General features: G+C 38.8%; 1 protein-coding gene across 3 annotated transcripts in view; it reads right to left on the bottom strand.

Moving 5' to 3' along the window:
* TNPO1 (transportin 1) overlaps positions 1-14,397 on the bottom strand; it is a 78,358-nt gene that overhangs the window by 3,360 nt on the left and 60,601 nt on the right. For all 3 annotated transcript variants that reach the window (XM_084802680.1, XM_084802682.1, XM_084802681.1), the window contains exons 12-23: positions 13,642-13,794; positions 12,711-12,936; positions 10,762-10,933; positions 9,712-9,798; positions 8,171-8,278; positions 7,888-8,046; positions 7,722-7,809; positions 6,583-6,681; positions 6,280-6,375; positions 3,500-3,575; positions 2,523-2,622; positions 743-817 (exon numbers count right to left, since the gene is read on the bottom strand). In XM_084802680.1, coding sequence (XP_084658806.1) covers positions 743-817; positions 2,523-2,622; positions 3,500-3,575; positions 6,280-6,375; positions 6,583-6,681; positions 7,722-7,809; positions 7,888-8,046; positions 8,171-8,278; positions 9,712-9,798; positions 10,762-10,933; positions 12,711-12,936; positions 13,642-13,794 — 1,439 coding nt within the window. The remainder of the gene's footprint in view (positions 1-742; positions 818-2,522; positions 2,623-3,499; positions 3,576-6,279; positions 6,376-6,582; positions 6,682-7,721; positions 7,810-7,887; positions 8,047-8,170; positions 8,279-9,711; positions 9,799-10,761; positions 10,934-12,710; positions 12,937-13,641; positions 13,795-14,397) is intronic.

The raw sequence follows: 14,397 nt of genomic DNA, 5'->3' as shown, positions 1-14,397 counted from the left end.
TTAAAATTTAGGAAATGTCCTTAGTAACATAACTAAAAAAGCAAAAAAGTCAAACCAAACAAACACAAAACCTACACATATATATAGGTTTATGTTATTTCTAACTAAATATACAAGCTTTGGGGTCTTGACGGTAAATAAAGTTACTAATTCCAGTATTAAGTGATTTGAGTTCCAACTGTTACAGCTGAGTCTGCGACCATAACTTCTCAGAAGAGAGTACTGACGAAGCAAGGTCAATCCCTGTGAAGGGCACTTGCACTGTCAATTTACATTCTAAATTCGCTCACTTAACTTCAAGTCATTTTCCACTATTGCAATAGGAAGACAACATAAATGACTGTTACTAATTGGGAAAATACTGGCAAGAGTCCGTTCCATCAAGCCAGGCTCTTTGCTAAGAATTTAGGTCACACAGTTAGTCAATGCTGCTCTGTGATGTGGTGACGCACACTTTTAATCCCAACACTTGGGAGGCAGAGGCAGACGGATCACTGTGCGTTCGAGGCCAGCCTGAGCCTGGTCTACAAAGTGAGTCCAGGACAGCCAAGGCTACACAGAGAAACCTTGTCTCGAAAAATCAAAAGAAAACAAACAAACAAATGAACAACAACAACAACAAAACAAACAAACAGACAAACAAACAAAAAACCCAACCAACTAACCAACCAAGCAAACAAAAAACCCCAAGGAACTCAAGTGTTTAACTTGGAGATAACAGTCATAAATTCTTAACAGTTACCTTACAGAACATGTCTCTGAGGTCATCTTTTGGGTTAATCCACGATGCAACAGCATCACAAAAAAATATAAAATCCTGTAATAAGCAAGAGGCATCTTAGGTTGCTACTATATTTACAAAATCCAGTAAAACACATGCAACTTCAGAGCTTGTCACAACAGATTTAGCTAAAACGGAAAATGTTTAAAATCAAGTAGGCTCATTGATGCATGAGAAGTAACTACTCAGCATGCCTACGAACTCAGTATCTTTCTAGTATCAGAATTTAATGTTCTGCTATATTCTACATGCACATACACACACACACACACACACACACACACACACACACACACACACAGTCAAACCCAGTCTAGAAAATATTTAACATTAGAATTGCTTGAAAGTACCAGATAAATTCATAACACAGTTCTGATGAGATTGTAAACAACCTGAAACCACCTGACTTCACATGACATGTGACTAAGCCTGAAGCAGAGGGAGATCAAATGTAACAACCATCTTTAGATAGTAAACAAATAAAATGCCTTCTGCATGCGGCTCATTCTACTCAATTTAGGAGTCTTCATGTCATGATGTTAAGACTTTAAACACAGAGCTGAAGAGATGGCTTGTCAGCTAAGAGCACTGGCTGCTTTCGCAGAGGACCTCGATTCACATGTCGGCATCATGGACCACACAAAGCGAGTGAGACCCTATTTCTAAAGAACCAACCTGGAGGGATGTCTCAGGGTCAAGAACATAGTTTCTTGGAAAGGAGTAACTAAATACCCTAAACCTCAACCAATCAATCAACAAACAAACAAATGCTGAGTATTTATTTAATTTATGGTTCCATAATGTTTTTATCTTGTATGGAAGTTGGAATGTTTGATGGAACTCCCATATATAAAACCTACCATTAAATAATTAAATGTCTACAAAGGGACTGGAGAGAGGGCTCAGCAGTTATGAGAGCACTGGGTGCTCTTCCAGAGAACCTAGGTTTGATTCCCAGCACCCAAATGGCTTGTAAGCATATGGGACTCTAGCTCCAGGGGATCTGACACCCACCACTGACCTCCAAGAACTCTAGTCACAAACAAAGTACACAGAAATAAATGCAGACAAAACTTTCATACACATTAAAAATAGTAACTATAAGCCCAGGTGTGATTGATGTGAGTTCGAGGCCAGCCTGGTCTACAGAGCAAGTCTAGAACAGCCAAAATAACATAGAAAAACTCTGTCTTGGAAAAAACAAACAAAAAAGTAACTGTAATTTTAAAAATGCTTAAAGATAACATGAACCGAGGAAGTAAAATAGAGTAAATAATCTTTCAAAACAATTCCAAAGAATAACTCAATATTACGTTTTATTTGCTTTTTGTTGTTCTCCCAATCTGCTATTACTATCTTAGTTAAGGAAGCAGGACTTGAGAAACTCAGCAGGTGTGCCGCCACGCCTTTAATCTCAGCACTCAGGGAGGCGAAGGCAAGCAAATGGCCGTGAATGAGGCCAGACGGGTCTACTCAGGACAACCAAGGCCACGCAGAGAAACTCTGTCTCAGAAAAACAAAAACAAAACAAAACTAAAAAGACCCCAGGTCAGTCCCTAGAACCCACTTGTTAAAGGGAGAAAGAACTGGCTTCTACAGGTTGTCCCTGACTTTGCCATGTGTGACACGGCATGTGTGTGTCCACACAAATGAAATTAAAGCCTTAAAAAGGTTTTCCCTTTAAAAATGTATTAGTTAGTACACAATACACTGGAGGAAAAATGCCCTGTGAACACCTTACTTGGATTACGCCACTGGGATTCACACTGATCATGGTACAAATCCCACGGAATGCTGAATCTTTCTCTTCATTGTCTCTTATGTTTCTCAGAGAGGTACACCTATTGAATTACAGAACTGAGTTTAGTATTTAAAGTAAAAAGCAGATTCAACACAATGCTAATAGACAGTATTTAATGGAATAGGCACCACGATAGAGATAGTGGTTATGCTACATTTTCAGAAAGCTTGACTTTCAGCTTCTCATATTCCTGTATGTCTGACCCATCTCACCTTGATGGTATTAACAGTGAAATTCACATTGTCTTAATATTCTGAATCCATAAAAATAGACAACTGGTCTTTCTTACTTAAACTATTAATCAGCCTGAGCCAAAGAGGGTATATTACCAAATTAATTTTTGAAATTCTTTTTATGACTTGTATTCCATTAAACACTACTAAAAATGATTTGAGTTGAAAGATTATCAATTGAAAGAAGCAGAACACAGGCTATACTGTCACAATATAAACTATTACTATACACTTAGGTGTAGATGTTTAACTCTGACATTAACAAGCAAATAAGATTTTTATACATAACAAATTTAAACATGTATTTAATGCAATCCAAGTTTCCAAATTAATTCTAAAAAAGAAATGTAATGCAAGAACCTAAATTTATAAAAATTTGCATGCATATAATTTTTTCTGGTGGATATTTAAATGCTTTTATGTATAATCAAGCTTTTAAACACAGCAAGCATGTGACAATCTTATCCCATGCATCAATTAGTCGTTAGCCACAACATAAAATAAATATACATGACGATGCTACTGAAAAACCTCACAAACCTGATAGGACAAGATTAGTCACATGGTTGGCAATGATTAAGGATTGTGATTTTTGTAACCAACTGAAAATATATCTAAAAGTGAGATAGAGAAAGAAAGAGTGAAGAAAAATGAATTAAAAAAAAAAGATTGAATAATACACACCAGGGTCTTATAAACTGCTGTAGCATGGGGGCCACCTCTTGAGGACAAACGTAACCAAGACGACCAATTGTTATTGCTAAGGTAACGCAATCACGGTTATACACCACCAAACGCCAACCAAGACATGAGCAAATGAGGGGGAAGGAGAAAAAATAAAGAAAAAACAACAAATAACTCAGAAACAGAAACCAACAGAATTTGTGTATGATAATAAACATAAGATCTCACCAGTGCTGTTTATTACCACCCCGTGATGAAAGGGGCAGCAACACATATGGCATACTCTTGGAAAAAGGAAACAAAAGGAATTAAAGTAACTAAAGATTGAGAGAACACCAAAAACCATCAAATGTTTTTCTTGCTCACCCAAATGTCAAGTATTGGTAAAAAGATGAGCGATTAAAGTGAGTGGGTTTACAAATCTTCATTCAAAGCTACTCAAAATGTTAAAGTATGAAATCTTTCCCCAAGAATTATCAGCAAATGTGATTACATTTATGAATAGTTTATTCAAGCATCAATTTTGGTAGCCGTATTTAATTCAAAATTTCAATTTTTCAAAGTGTAAATTAAAAAAAAAAATCATCTAGGGTTAATTAACCCAAATTTGGTAGCTTTAAAATTAATTTTTCTCAAACTAGTGGAACTTTGTTACTTGTGTCAAGACCAATTGTCAGACATTAAGTATCATGGTGTCCACGGAAGGAAAAGACTGAAAAATCGCTCTAGTATATCAAATTCCATTCTGAGAAATCTTTGATAATTCAGTACACTAATTTCTAACCATTTATGAGATAAAATTCAAGTAAGGGAAATTTAGATGGTCCACTGTAATGACAGGTGATAGGGACTACAGAAAAAAAATAATCTTTGCTATTAAAAGGCCTAACACAACATAGATAAGAGCATAGTACATTATTTGATTAAAAAAGTTGAAGTGGGCAAACATTCTCCATCAAAATTTAAGAATTCCTGAAATGTACAAAGAGCTAAAACAGCTGCAACTCAGAACAGCATCTTGCAATTCAAAGGTGCAAACATATAAATACACTTATACACAACGGGTAAAATACAGACAGAAAACAAACCATGAGGTGCTTTAATGGTGTTCTCTCAAAAACTTACAGGTTAACCTTTTATAAAAAAAGGGTGGGGTTGAGGGGGGTAAAGAAAAATGTTTAAGGATTACTTGAAGCAAACTACACAGATAATACTAAAATTCAGCAGATTCATATGAAGCAAGAGAAAGAAAACCTATGTTCAAAAGACACAAACTATGCAACATTCTCATTAAACAGGCAAGTATGAACAATCCAATGAAACATGCGAGAAAGCAGATGATGGTCCATTGAAAAAGTTCAGTGTAGGATATACTAGTTGGAAAAAAAAGCAAATATAACACACTAAGGAATTGATCTCAGGAAATATTGAGGATATGGTAATTAAATTGTTAAAAATATATGGTGATTTTAATAGCTTAAATCCCATTCTTTTTGGTAAGGAATGAAGAAGTCAATAATTGACGTAGCCACTTGTGGCAAAAGTAACAGTGACTCTTGTGTTCCTCGTACTGATTCAGCCCGTCAGCTTGTATGGCATTATCAACTGTTTTAATACTCCTTAGGTGTGATCGTGCCAGGGGTACAATCTGACAAAGCCAATTTGTTACAGGACGTGTAAGACATCCACCAGCTGATATCCCACAAGAAACTTCAGTATACATTACACTCAACATTTATTTGCAGTTATGCATTCACATTTAAAAATAAAGAGAACCTTTTTTTTTTGGCTCAACAATATTTCTATAATAGCCAAGTATTCCATTCTGAATGTCATATATAGGTACTGCATTCTAAGAAGATAAAATTCTGCCAAGATTTCAAAACCATCCTACAAATAGACTGTTAATACTTTTCAAAAAGAAAGTCTAATTCACATTGAAGCAAACAGTACCCATACAGATAATCAGTCAAATAATGTCCATAATTACAAGATTTCCTTCCATACCAATAAACATTACAAACTTTAGGTACTTGAGGGGAAACTCTGTAATTTAAAAATACCAAAATAAAATGCCTGAAAACTTTCATATTTGGAAACCCTATTTTAATCGGCATCCAGTTATAGCGGTAAGACTCACATTGACTATGAAGAAACTACTACAATTATTACCTCAATATATAAAGGAGGAGATGAGCCTGGACAAAAACAAAGCTTAACTCCTGACTAGCAACAGTCGGGGAGGGTGGAAGGAAAAGGAGTGGCCAGCCTGCATGTGCTGCTACTGTATGGAAGGCATTCTCTAACACCAACATGCTTCCTATAAATGCACAGGAGAAACAAGCCTCTGGATAAAAACCCCAACAGGGACTGCTTGAGTTCCTGGTTTTAAAAGATTTTGTGATGAAATACAAAATACATATGACGTTTTTAGCTAATCAAAATCTTTTTGGCCATATGTAAATATATATATTTAAAGTCATTACTTTTCCTAGTTACTTTCTAAATTTAAAATACAAAATCCATATGACAACAATCTATTTCTTATATTGTTATATCTTAACAAGAATACATTTTAGAGTAGTAAACTTGATAATTAGTAGAAAAAATTTCCAGTGTTTCCATAAACTAAGACACTGTAATCAAGAGCTCACACACATCACAACAACAAGCAGCTGGGTTTTCAAAGCTGGCATTGCTTTCGTTTCTCTACGCATCTTGATTTAAAGTTAAGACGTAAATCATTCTCCCTTCACCGCAACGTTTCAGTCATGTGGTACCTGTGTTCTCTAACAGCGTCTTTGGTGTGTTGGGTCTGTTAATGATCTCTACAAGCTGGTGTAACACCATAGGAATATAAGGCTGCATCTCTATACCTAGGTCATACCACAGGAAGAGAGAACAAGAAGAAAACTGTCACAATATCATCACGAAACATTCTGATTCCCTTATAACTGTGACACAAGCTAGTCAGTCTCTTCCCCTCCCCCTCTCTCTTAGAATGTTAAAAAACTAAAACAGAAAGCGATAAAAATGATTAAGGCACATAAAAGTGCACAGAGTTCAAGGGAAAATTGTCTTACCCATTTGAATTGATATCTCTCCAATCGCCCAGGTAGCATTGTTGCAGACTGAAATAAACTCTGGATTTAGATTGGTTCCCAATATTGGCATGAATTCAGCTAGGAAATTAAAAAACAAGAACAAAATGATAAAGCTATGTAGCACACTTGTCAACAGCAGATTTCTTACTTTAAAGGAAATCTACTAGATAGAAACTGAAATCCAAGCAAAAACCAGTTTCATCATAAAACAAACATTATAGTGTCAATTTTGAAACTAACAAAAATATTTAAATAAATATTTATAAAGGAGCGGATATGAGGTAATAAACGGCCACTGAATTTCCCTGAGGCCTAAGGTAGCATATGAGGTTCAGGCAACAGCTCTCCATTACATTGATTTTTACCTTACCCGTAAAATGCCACTAACACTAACAGAATGTCTCTATACAGAGACCTGATGCAGGCTGAGACCTACTGTCTGTCTAATGACCGTCATTACCACAAAGAGGGACAACTAGACTCCAAATGCCTTCTGCAGTGTACAAAGCCGGGGCCGAGGTGGACTGCTCTGTGGCTAAAAGCACAAGGAATAAGACTCAGGTCCCAGCAGCCACATTAGACGGCTCAAACTGTCTGTAACTCTAGCTACAGTAGACCTGATGCCCTCTAGCCTCCCTGGATATGTGTGTGCATACAGTGCACGTAACACATGCTGGCATACACACATGAACATAAATACAAATTATCTTTAATAAAAAAAAGCATACAAAGCCATCTATGAAACCTTTAGGAAAAACAAACAAACAAACAAACAAACAAACATCAAACCCACACACCTCCACTCTAAAGCCTTGGATGGAACCGAAGCTTAGCGACCAGACCTAACTGCTGCTAGTTTATGGCAAATACCGAGGAAGAGAGTATGTGTTAAAAACACCAGACACGGGATCAGTACACTAAACTAGCTGTGAACTCAGGACAAAACCCTGGATTCCTCTTAGCAGTGGAAACCCATTACAAGAAAGTGATTTAGAGACAAGTTTTGAAATATCCATGACCTTTGTGTCTATGGACAGCAACACATGGGAAACACGGCTTAATGATTGCACTGTTTTTAATAAACAATTAAGACAGAATATCTAACACCCAAAGCATACCTATACAAGGCTTGACATGCTGAAAGCAAGCTTTAGTCAGATCACCTAGTAATGCAAAAGAACTCTGCCGAACTTCAGGCATTTTATCCTACAAGAAATAAGAAGAAATTAATTTATTGTAACACAAAGAAGCAGGTAACATGCCGCTCGCTCTTACACATCTCACCTGCATGCACTGATACATTAGTGTTAGGATGTTACTTCGGGCTACCAGCTGCTCGATGCTGCCTCCCAGTCCCTCAGCCAGGCCACTGAGTAAGTCAAGAGCCACAATCATAAAATCCTTATCTGGAGCTTCATATTGTTCTGGTTGAGCATTGTTTAGCTGAAATTAAAAACACTGTCTTTGTTGTTGCACAGTGAAAAAATACGTACACATACGTATAACTTTAAAAAGTTTATGATTGTCAGGAAGGAGAAAATATTAGGAAAAAAAAAGATATATCTACCATGGCTTGTGCTAGAGTCTTCTGTACTAGGTTTACACAGCGCTGATACACAGGTTCGCAATATGGAAGGAAGCCAGACTGCAAGGCTGTGGCAACGGAGGAGAGGCACTAGAAAGAATCAAGCACACACACTAAGTTTTCAGACCACAGTAGAGAGTATAAATGCTTTAAACTAAGCAAAAAAGTCTTAGTCATTTCTGCACCTGCTCTATCATGGTGAGTTTATCTTGTAAAACTTCACTCAGTCACTTTGTCAATCAGAAAAAAATTAAACTTATATTGCAACAGGTATCATACATAATCTAGGTATGATTTAAACTATACAGAATACGTATGTTATACACAAACATGACATGAGCACGGAAACAGACTTTGGAGTGTGAAGGAGGGAGTCTGCCAGGCCGACCACTGTGCCTATGGTACAGTAGTGGCATGCATGTCATGGAGTAACCAATCACTTTGTAATTTAATCAAAGGCCTGTTCCACAGGAGAGAATTCACACTGGTAACATAAACCTGCTCAAAGTCCACTGCTAAGGATGTCACAGACTACTGGAGTGAAGGTGCTACTGTTGCCTTTGCTAAGAGGCTATGTTGTGAAAGAGCCTTCTAAGTGCTTATGCCTATAGTAAGAGATTAGTAATGCTTCTAACCTTGGTCAGAGAAGCTTCTTTTTTGAACTGGGAAGCACTCCAATGCTGGGAATAAGTGACTTTGGAATGCTTGGCCTAAATAAGGTGTCTATTTATCCCTCCCCCAAGCTCAGAGAACGTCATGGAAGAGGTGTTCCGAGGATGAGGATGTCTTGGAATGCTACCTTATGGGTTTGACAAGGCCATTTCACTCATGATCTCACAATGGCACAAGATCAAGCTAGTCAATATTCAAAGCTGGATGGAGAGGGGGTCATGAAGGCCACCCCTAGCTGAACAGCTATTGGTTGGTACGCGATGGCTGCTAGACAAGAGAATAATCATTTTCCTTTAGGGGTTTGGCCTCTGGTAATTTGCTCGTGCTCTGGTGGAGCACGAGCTCTGGTGGCCCCATACCCTTGAGCATACATACAAACAGTAACTGCACTCAACAAATTATTTAAAAACAAAACAAAATCAGAAATGAAGCCTAGATCTGGTGATGTACTCTTTTACTTCCAGCACCTGGGATACAGAAGCGGGAGGATCTCTAGAAGTTCAAGGCCAGCCTGGTCTACATAATGAATTTCAGGACAGCCAGGGCTACAGAGTGAGACCTTGTCTTAAAACAAAACAAAGAACTTAGAGGGGGGGGGGCTTCAGGAGGAGTGGGGGAGCTGATCTGGGTTTTAGGTATGACTAAGACACAGTCTATACATGAACCTGACAAAGAACAAACTTTAAAGTTCTGCAAAAAGCAAGGTATGTGCCTACTCAACATTTCAACAGAAACTGTTCTGAGAAACAATTTATTGCCATTTATCACATACATACAATTTGGTCCAGAACATGCTTGTGATGAAATTATCCTGTTAGAATAAATAAGCAAACGTCCCCAGCTCAGCATACCTCAAGTAAAGGGAAGAGATCCTTGTCTTCATCCTTCAACATGTTCCACTTCTGGATGAGAGGAGGCATGAGCATCTGGATGTATTCCTGTTTAGAGGAATAAGAACAAGAACGTCACTATCATCTGCATACAAGTTCATGTGACTCTATAAAGGCTGAAACCCGTGTGGAGCAAGTGTGCTAAATTTTTACAAAAAGTACTTTAGGACCCATTCTTCACTTTACAATTCCCTCAATTTCTTTCTACTCTATTTCCATTTTTTAAAATTCATATGACCCTGATGTTTTTTTCTGAAAGGAAATATGTCACCAGTAAGTAAGTATTCCATCAAAAATCCACTACTTGGGTTTTCTTTTTCCTCTCCCCGCTGCCCCCACCCTCAGATTACAGGCATGCTGACCATATATAAATATGTTATCAAATCCGTTTCAGCAGAGACATTTCAGTTCTATTAAAATTCCTAGAGAATTCTCTTCAAGCCCTCGCCTCTTACTCCTCTGCACACAAGACGCGTCTGTACTACTACCACTGTTTAGCCTTCTCTCCTCACGCCTCCAAACAGGGTTTCCCTGTGTAGACCAAGCTGGCCTCAAATGCAAAGCCACCTGCCTGCCTCTGCCCCCCTGAGTGCTGGGATGAAAGGTGTGCTCCACCAGGCATGGCTGCTACTTAGCATTTGCAATCTGCCATTCCCACTCTTAACTTCTACACAGCAGACTCCTAACGCCTGGAGCAGTCTGAAGAGAAAACAGAATGTCAAGATGCAGACGCTCTGAAGCCAATGGCAATGAAACGGTGCTCACATGGAACTAAGTGAACACGGAAACCCAGAGTATAAAATTGTTTTTATGCCCTTTCCTCCAGACGCTTTAAAGTGTATACTATTACTAGTTTCTAAACTTACTTCAACTGCGACCTTTCTTAAGATTTATATTCTCAAAGGCGCACAACCGAACTTCACACTTCCCAGTCTTTTTACTTTGAAATACACACTGTATTTATAGCGGCTTATTAAAATGTCCCCAAAGCAGTCATCCTCAGGTCCTTACTGGCTTGTTTAAATGATGTCCCACTGAATCTGCTAACGTCCCTATGGCATCGTACAGAATGAGCAGGTTCTTATGCTGGTATTTACTGAATGCAAAGACGAGGGTATCGAGTATATAAGCAAGGTACGGGACAAGCTCTGTACAAGCCTCCTCTTCTAACGTAGCGAAGGCACTGCAACGAAAAAAGAAACGCACAGGAAATGAAGTTTCCTGTTCACAGAAGACCATACTTTACATCATACATATACTTTACATCAATGCCTCACTCTACATGCTTGCTTTGGCTTTAGATATTTTTTATTTCTCTTAAACATTATTTATTTTATATGTCTGAGTCTGTGTATGTGGCACCAGAAGCATGCAGGAGTCTCAGAGCAGAGTTAGCATCTAACTTCCTAAAATGGAGTTAAGGATGGTGGGGAGCTGCCATGTGTTGTCGGGAACTGAACCCAGACCTCTGCGAGAGAAGTTAGGCGCTAAGCCATCTCTCCAGTTTGCCTTTTCCCTTAAAGTTTTAAAGACAGGGTCTCACTATGTAGCTCTGGTTGGCCTAGAACACTCTGCATGCAGTCTGGCCCTGAACTCAGTGCGCTGTAGCCCACAATGACCTGGGCTGATCCTCACCCTGAGTCCTGACATAACAGGCATGCACCACCATGTCCAATAACATGACAATGAAGATGAAGCCCAGGACTTTGTGCATTATGCAATCATTCTACAAATGGAACCACATTTTGGCCCCAGTTTTCCTCCTTTCGCGTTTGTTTTGAGACAGGGTTTCTCTGTGTAGCCCTGGGTGTCCTGGAACATATCCTGTAGACCAGGGTGGCCACGAACTCAAAGATCCTCCTGTCTCTGTCTCCCGAGTGCTGGGAATGAAGGCATGCACCACCACCACCAGCAAATAACTTATTTAATTGTATTTTATGTACAATGGTGTGAGGGTATCAGATCCCCTGGAACTGGAGTTAAGGACAGTTGTAAGTTGTCATGTGGGTGCTGGGAATCGAAATCAGGTGCTTTTGAAAAGCAAGCAATGCTCTTAACCACTGAACCTGGAACTCAAAAGATCCACTTACAAAGGTGTGTCTCCCCACCAACTGGCTCCTCCCTTCTTAATATGCTACAGTAGTGAGACCTAAAGCTATTAAGGCTCTGGTCCTTGTGTTTACTCATTCAACAAATTTATTTGGTGCTTACTATTCACACAGTGAAAGTGCTGGGAATGCAGCAATCTGAAGTGTGAGCTCTAGAACGCAGACTTAAAAAGAGAAACCAGAGGTGTTAGTGACTGCTTATAACTCCAGAGCGGGGCAGGCTAAGTAAGACAATTTAGCCTACTAGGCAAAACCTCGGCTAATGAGAGCTCCTGTGTCAAGCACACATGCAGGAACACACAGTCAATAGCGCGCTGGGATGGCCGCTAAATGGCCCAGCACTTTCCGAGCCTGTGTAAGTATCTGGTGTTTTGATTCCTAAACCCATAAAAGGGTCAATGGTAAAAGCAATTTAAAGAGCTGCTACAGATTCATCAAGTACATAGCAACATTGTAGATACAATGAAAGTCTGCAGGACATTCTGTATTCAAGTGATGGCAGTGATCTGCAGACTGAGGAAGTATCTAGAATTTTGTTATTTCTTTGAGAATCCACCAACACTTAGTTGACAGAATAAGGAAGAAAGCAAAGGCTTATATCTCTAGTTAATAGCCACATTTTATTTAACAAAACCATTAGCAAAAATATTTCCTAGCCCCCCAAAAGGATAAAATATGGTAATGTGCAAATACTCCAGAGCTACAAATCAGTCCCATTAAAACTTAACCAATGAAAACTAAATTTCCCATCATAACTGGAACATTTTGTGTTATAAAACTCTATTAACATTCTCCTATTGGTTTGAAACCAGGCTCTCACTTTCATAATGGACACTTATGACTCTGTCCCACCTGCAAGCGGCTTCTTGTACTCGCTTGTTGCTATCCAGGATACGCTTCAGCAGTTCTGTCATTAATGGCTTCAGGTATGTATCTGGCGGCTGGCTGACTACCCAGTGTGCATAGCGGCTAAGAGTCCAGCAAGTGATGGAACGCACAAGAGCCTTTTTATCAGAGAGGCACTGAATAAGGTGAGGAATAAGCTCGGGCAGGTATGGAATCATGCCCTGCATGCAACCTAGGAGAGAAGAGGTATCTTTCAAAAACTGCTAAACTCAACTGTATACAGAAAGAACACAAGCATCCATAAAGACTTCCAGGGCGTAGGAAAAGCGGATAGCAAATTATTTAAAAACAACAAATCAGAGCTCATTGTTCCCAAGTGTCTTATAGGAGGTTGAGATTACACTCTCCTTTTTTGGTCATGAAAGCGCTTGTTTTTAAAAGCACCTATAAAATGTTTTCTTTGAGATAGATGTTCACAGTAAAGACAGGATAAAAAACAAAACCCACACAAAAAACAAACAAACAAAACCCCAAAAACTTTATAGGGCACAATGACACTCTTCTTATCAAGTTTCTAGATTTAACAGAGGAATAAAGCTACTTCCTGAGAACAGCTCTCAGACATCAAATTTCTTTTTTTATTTACTGTAACAAAAACACCAGCAGAAATCTGGATCAGAAGCAAGCCTGGGATTGTTTATAAGAAGAACGTGGTACCTAGAAGCAACTTACCTTAGGGTAGCTTCTAAGTTCAGTCATCTTGAACCGGTGTGGGCCACAGTCTGGTCTACCACGTACATACTGGCATTGCAAGCCGAGCCAGGTAGCTTTGTGAATTCAGGGCCAAGTCTCAGCTTCCTCCTCAGTTAGCAATACTTATAGCAGCCTAGCCTTGTTAGTATCTATCAACAACTTCTGTAATTCAAGCTGTACTTACCTTCAGCAATTGCTCCTAAAACCAAGATGCCTGATTCTTTAACAACCCATTCATGATGGAAAAGCAATTCTTTCAAAAGGGGCAAAATGTGCGGCAAGAGTTCATCGCGGTACACATTCGCAAGAACATCAAGAGCAGCAGCAGAACACTTTCCTGAGGAAATAAATTTTGTGATAGAATTTTATTTATTGAAGATACTTTATTTATTAAGATACTTTAATTTGTACTTGACTACAGAATTCTTCTACCTTTGTGGAAAAACCAAATGTTCTACTCAACCCAATGCCTCCAAAAGGTCATGGTTAATGTTAAAATTGTATGGCAAATGTGCTCACTTTAAGCAAACACACAAACATCACACTTAAAACTGAGTTCTACTCAGGGCCACAACTAGAGTGACACAAGTTTTTAATCTAAGCACTCAGGGGGAAGATCTCTCAAAAGCCAGCCTGCTTGGCTCTGAGTTCCAGGCCATTGAGGGATCCTGTCTCAAAAACAAAACAAACAAAACACCAAGCTAGTTCTATTTAACATTTCCAGTAGTAGATAATTTAGAATCAAGCATATCATTTATTTAGAAGTTAACCAAGTTAATAGGAACAAAAATCATTGTCATATAAAATATGCTAGAAAAATTCTTGTGTGTGTGTGTGTGTGTGTGTGTGTGTGTGTGTGTGTGTGTGTGGCGGGGTGTTTGAGACAGGGTCTTGGTGTAGCCTTGGCTGTCCCAGAGTCACTTTGTAGACCAGGCTGGCC

This window comes from Acomys minous (genome assembly GCF_964271855.1).
Source record: "Acomys minous genome assembly, chromosome: 11".
NCBI lineage: Eukaryota > Metazoa > Chordata > Mammalia > Rodentia > Muridae > Acomys > Acomys minous.
This window is presented reverse-complemented; position numbering and strand designations above follow the sequence as displayed.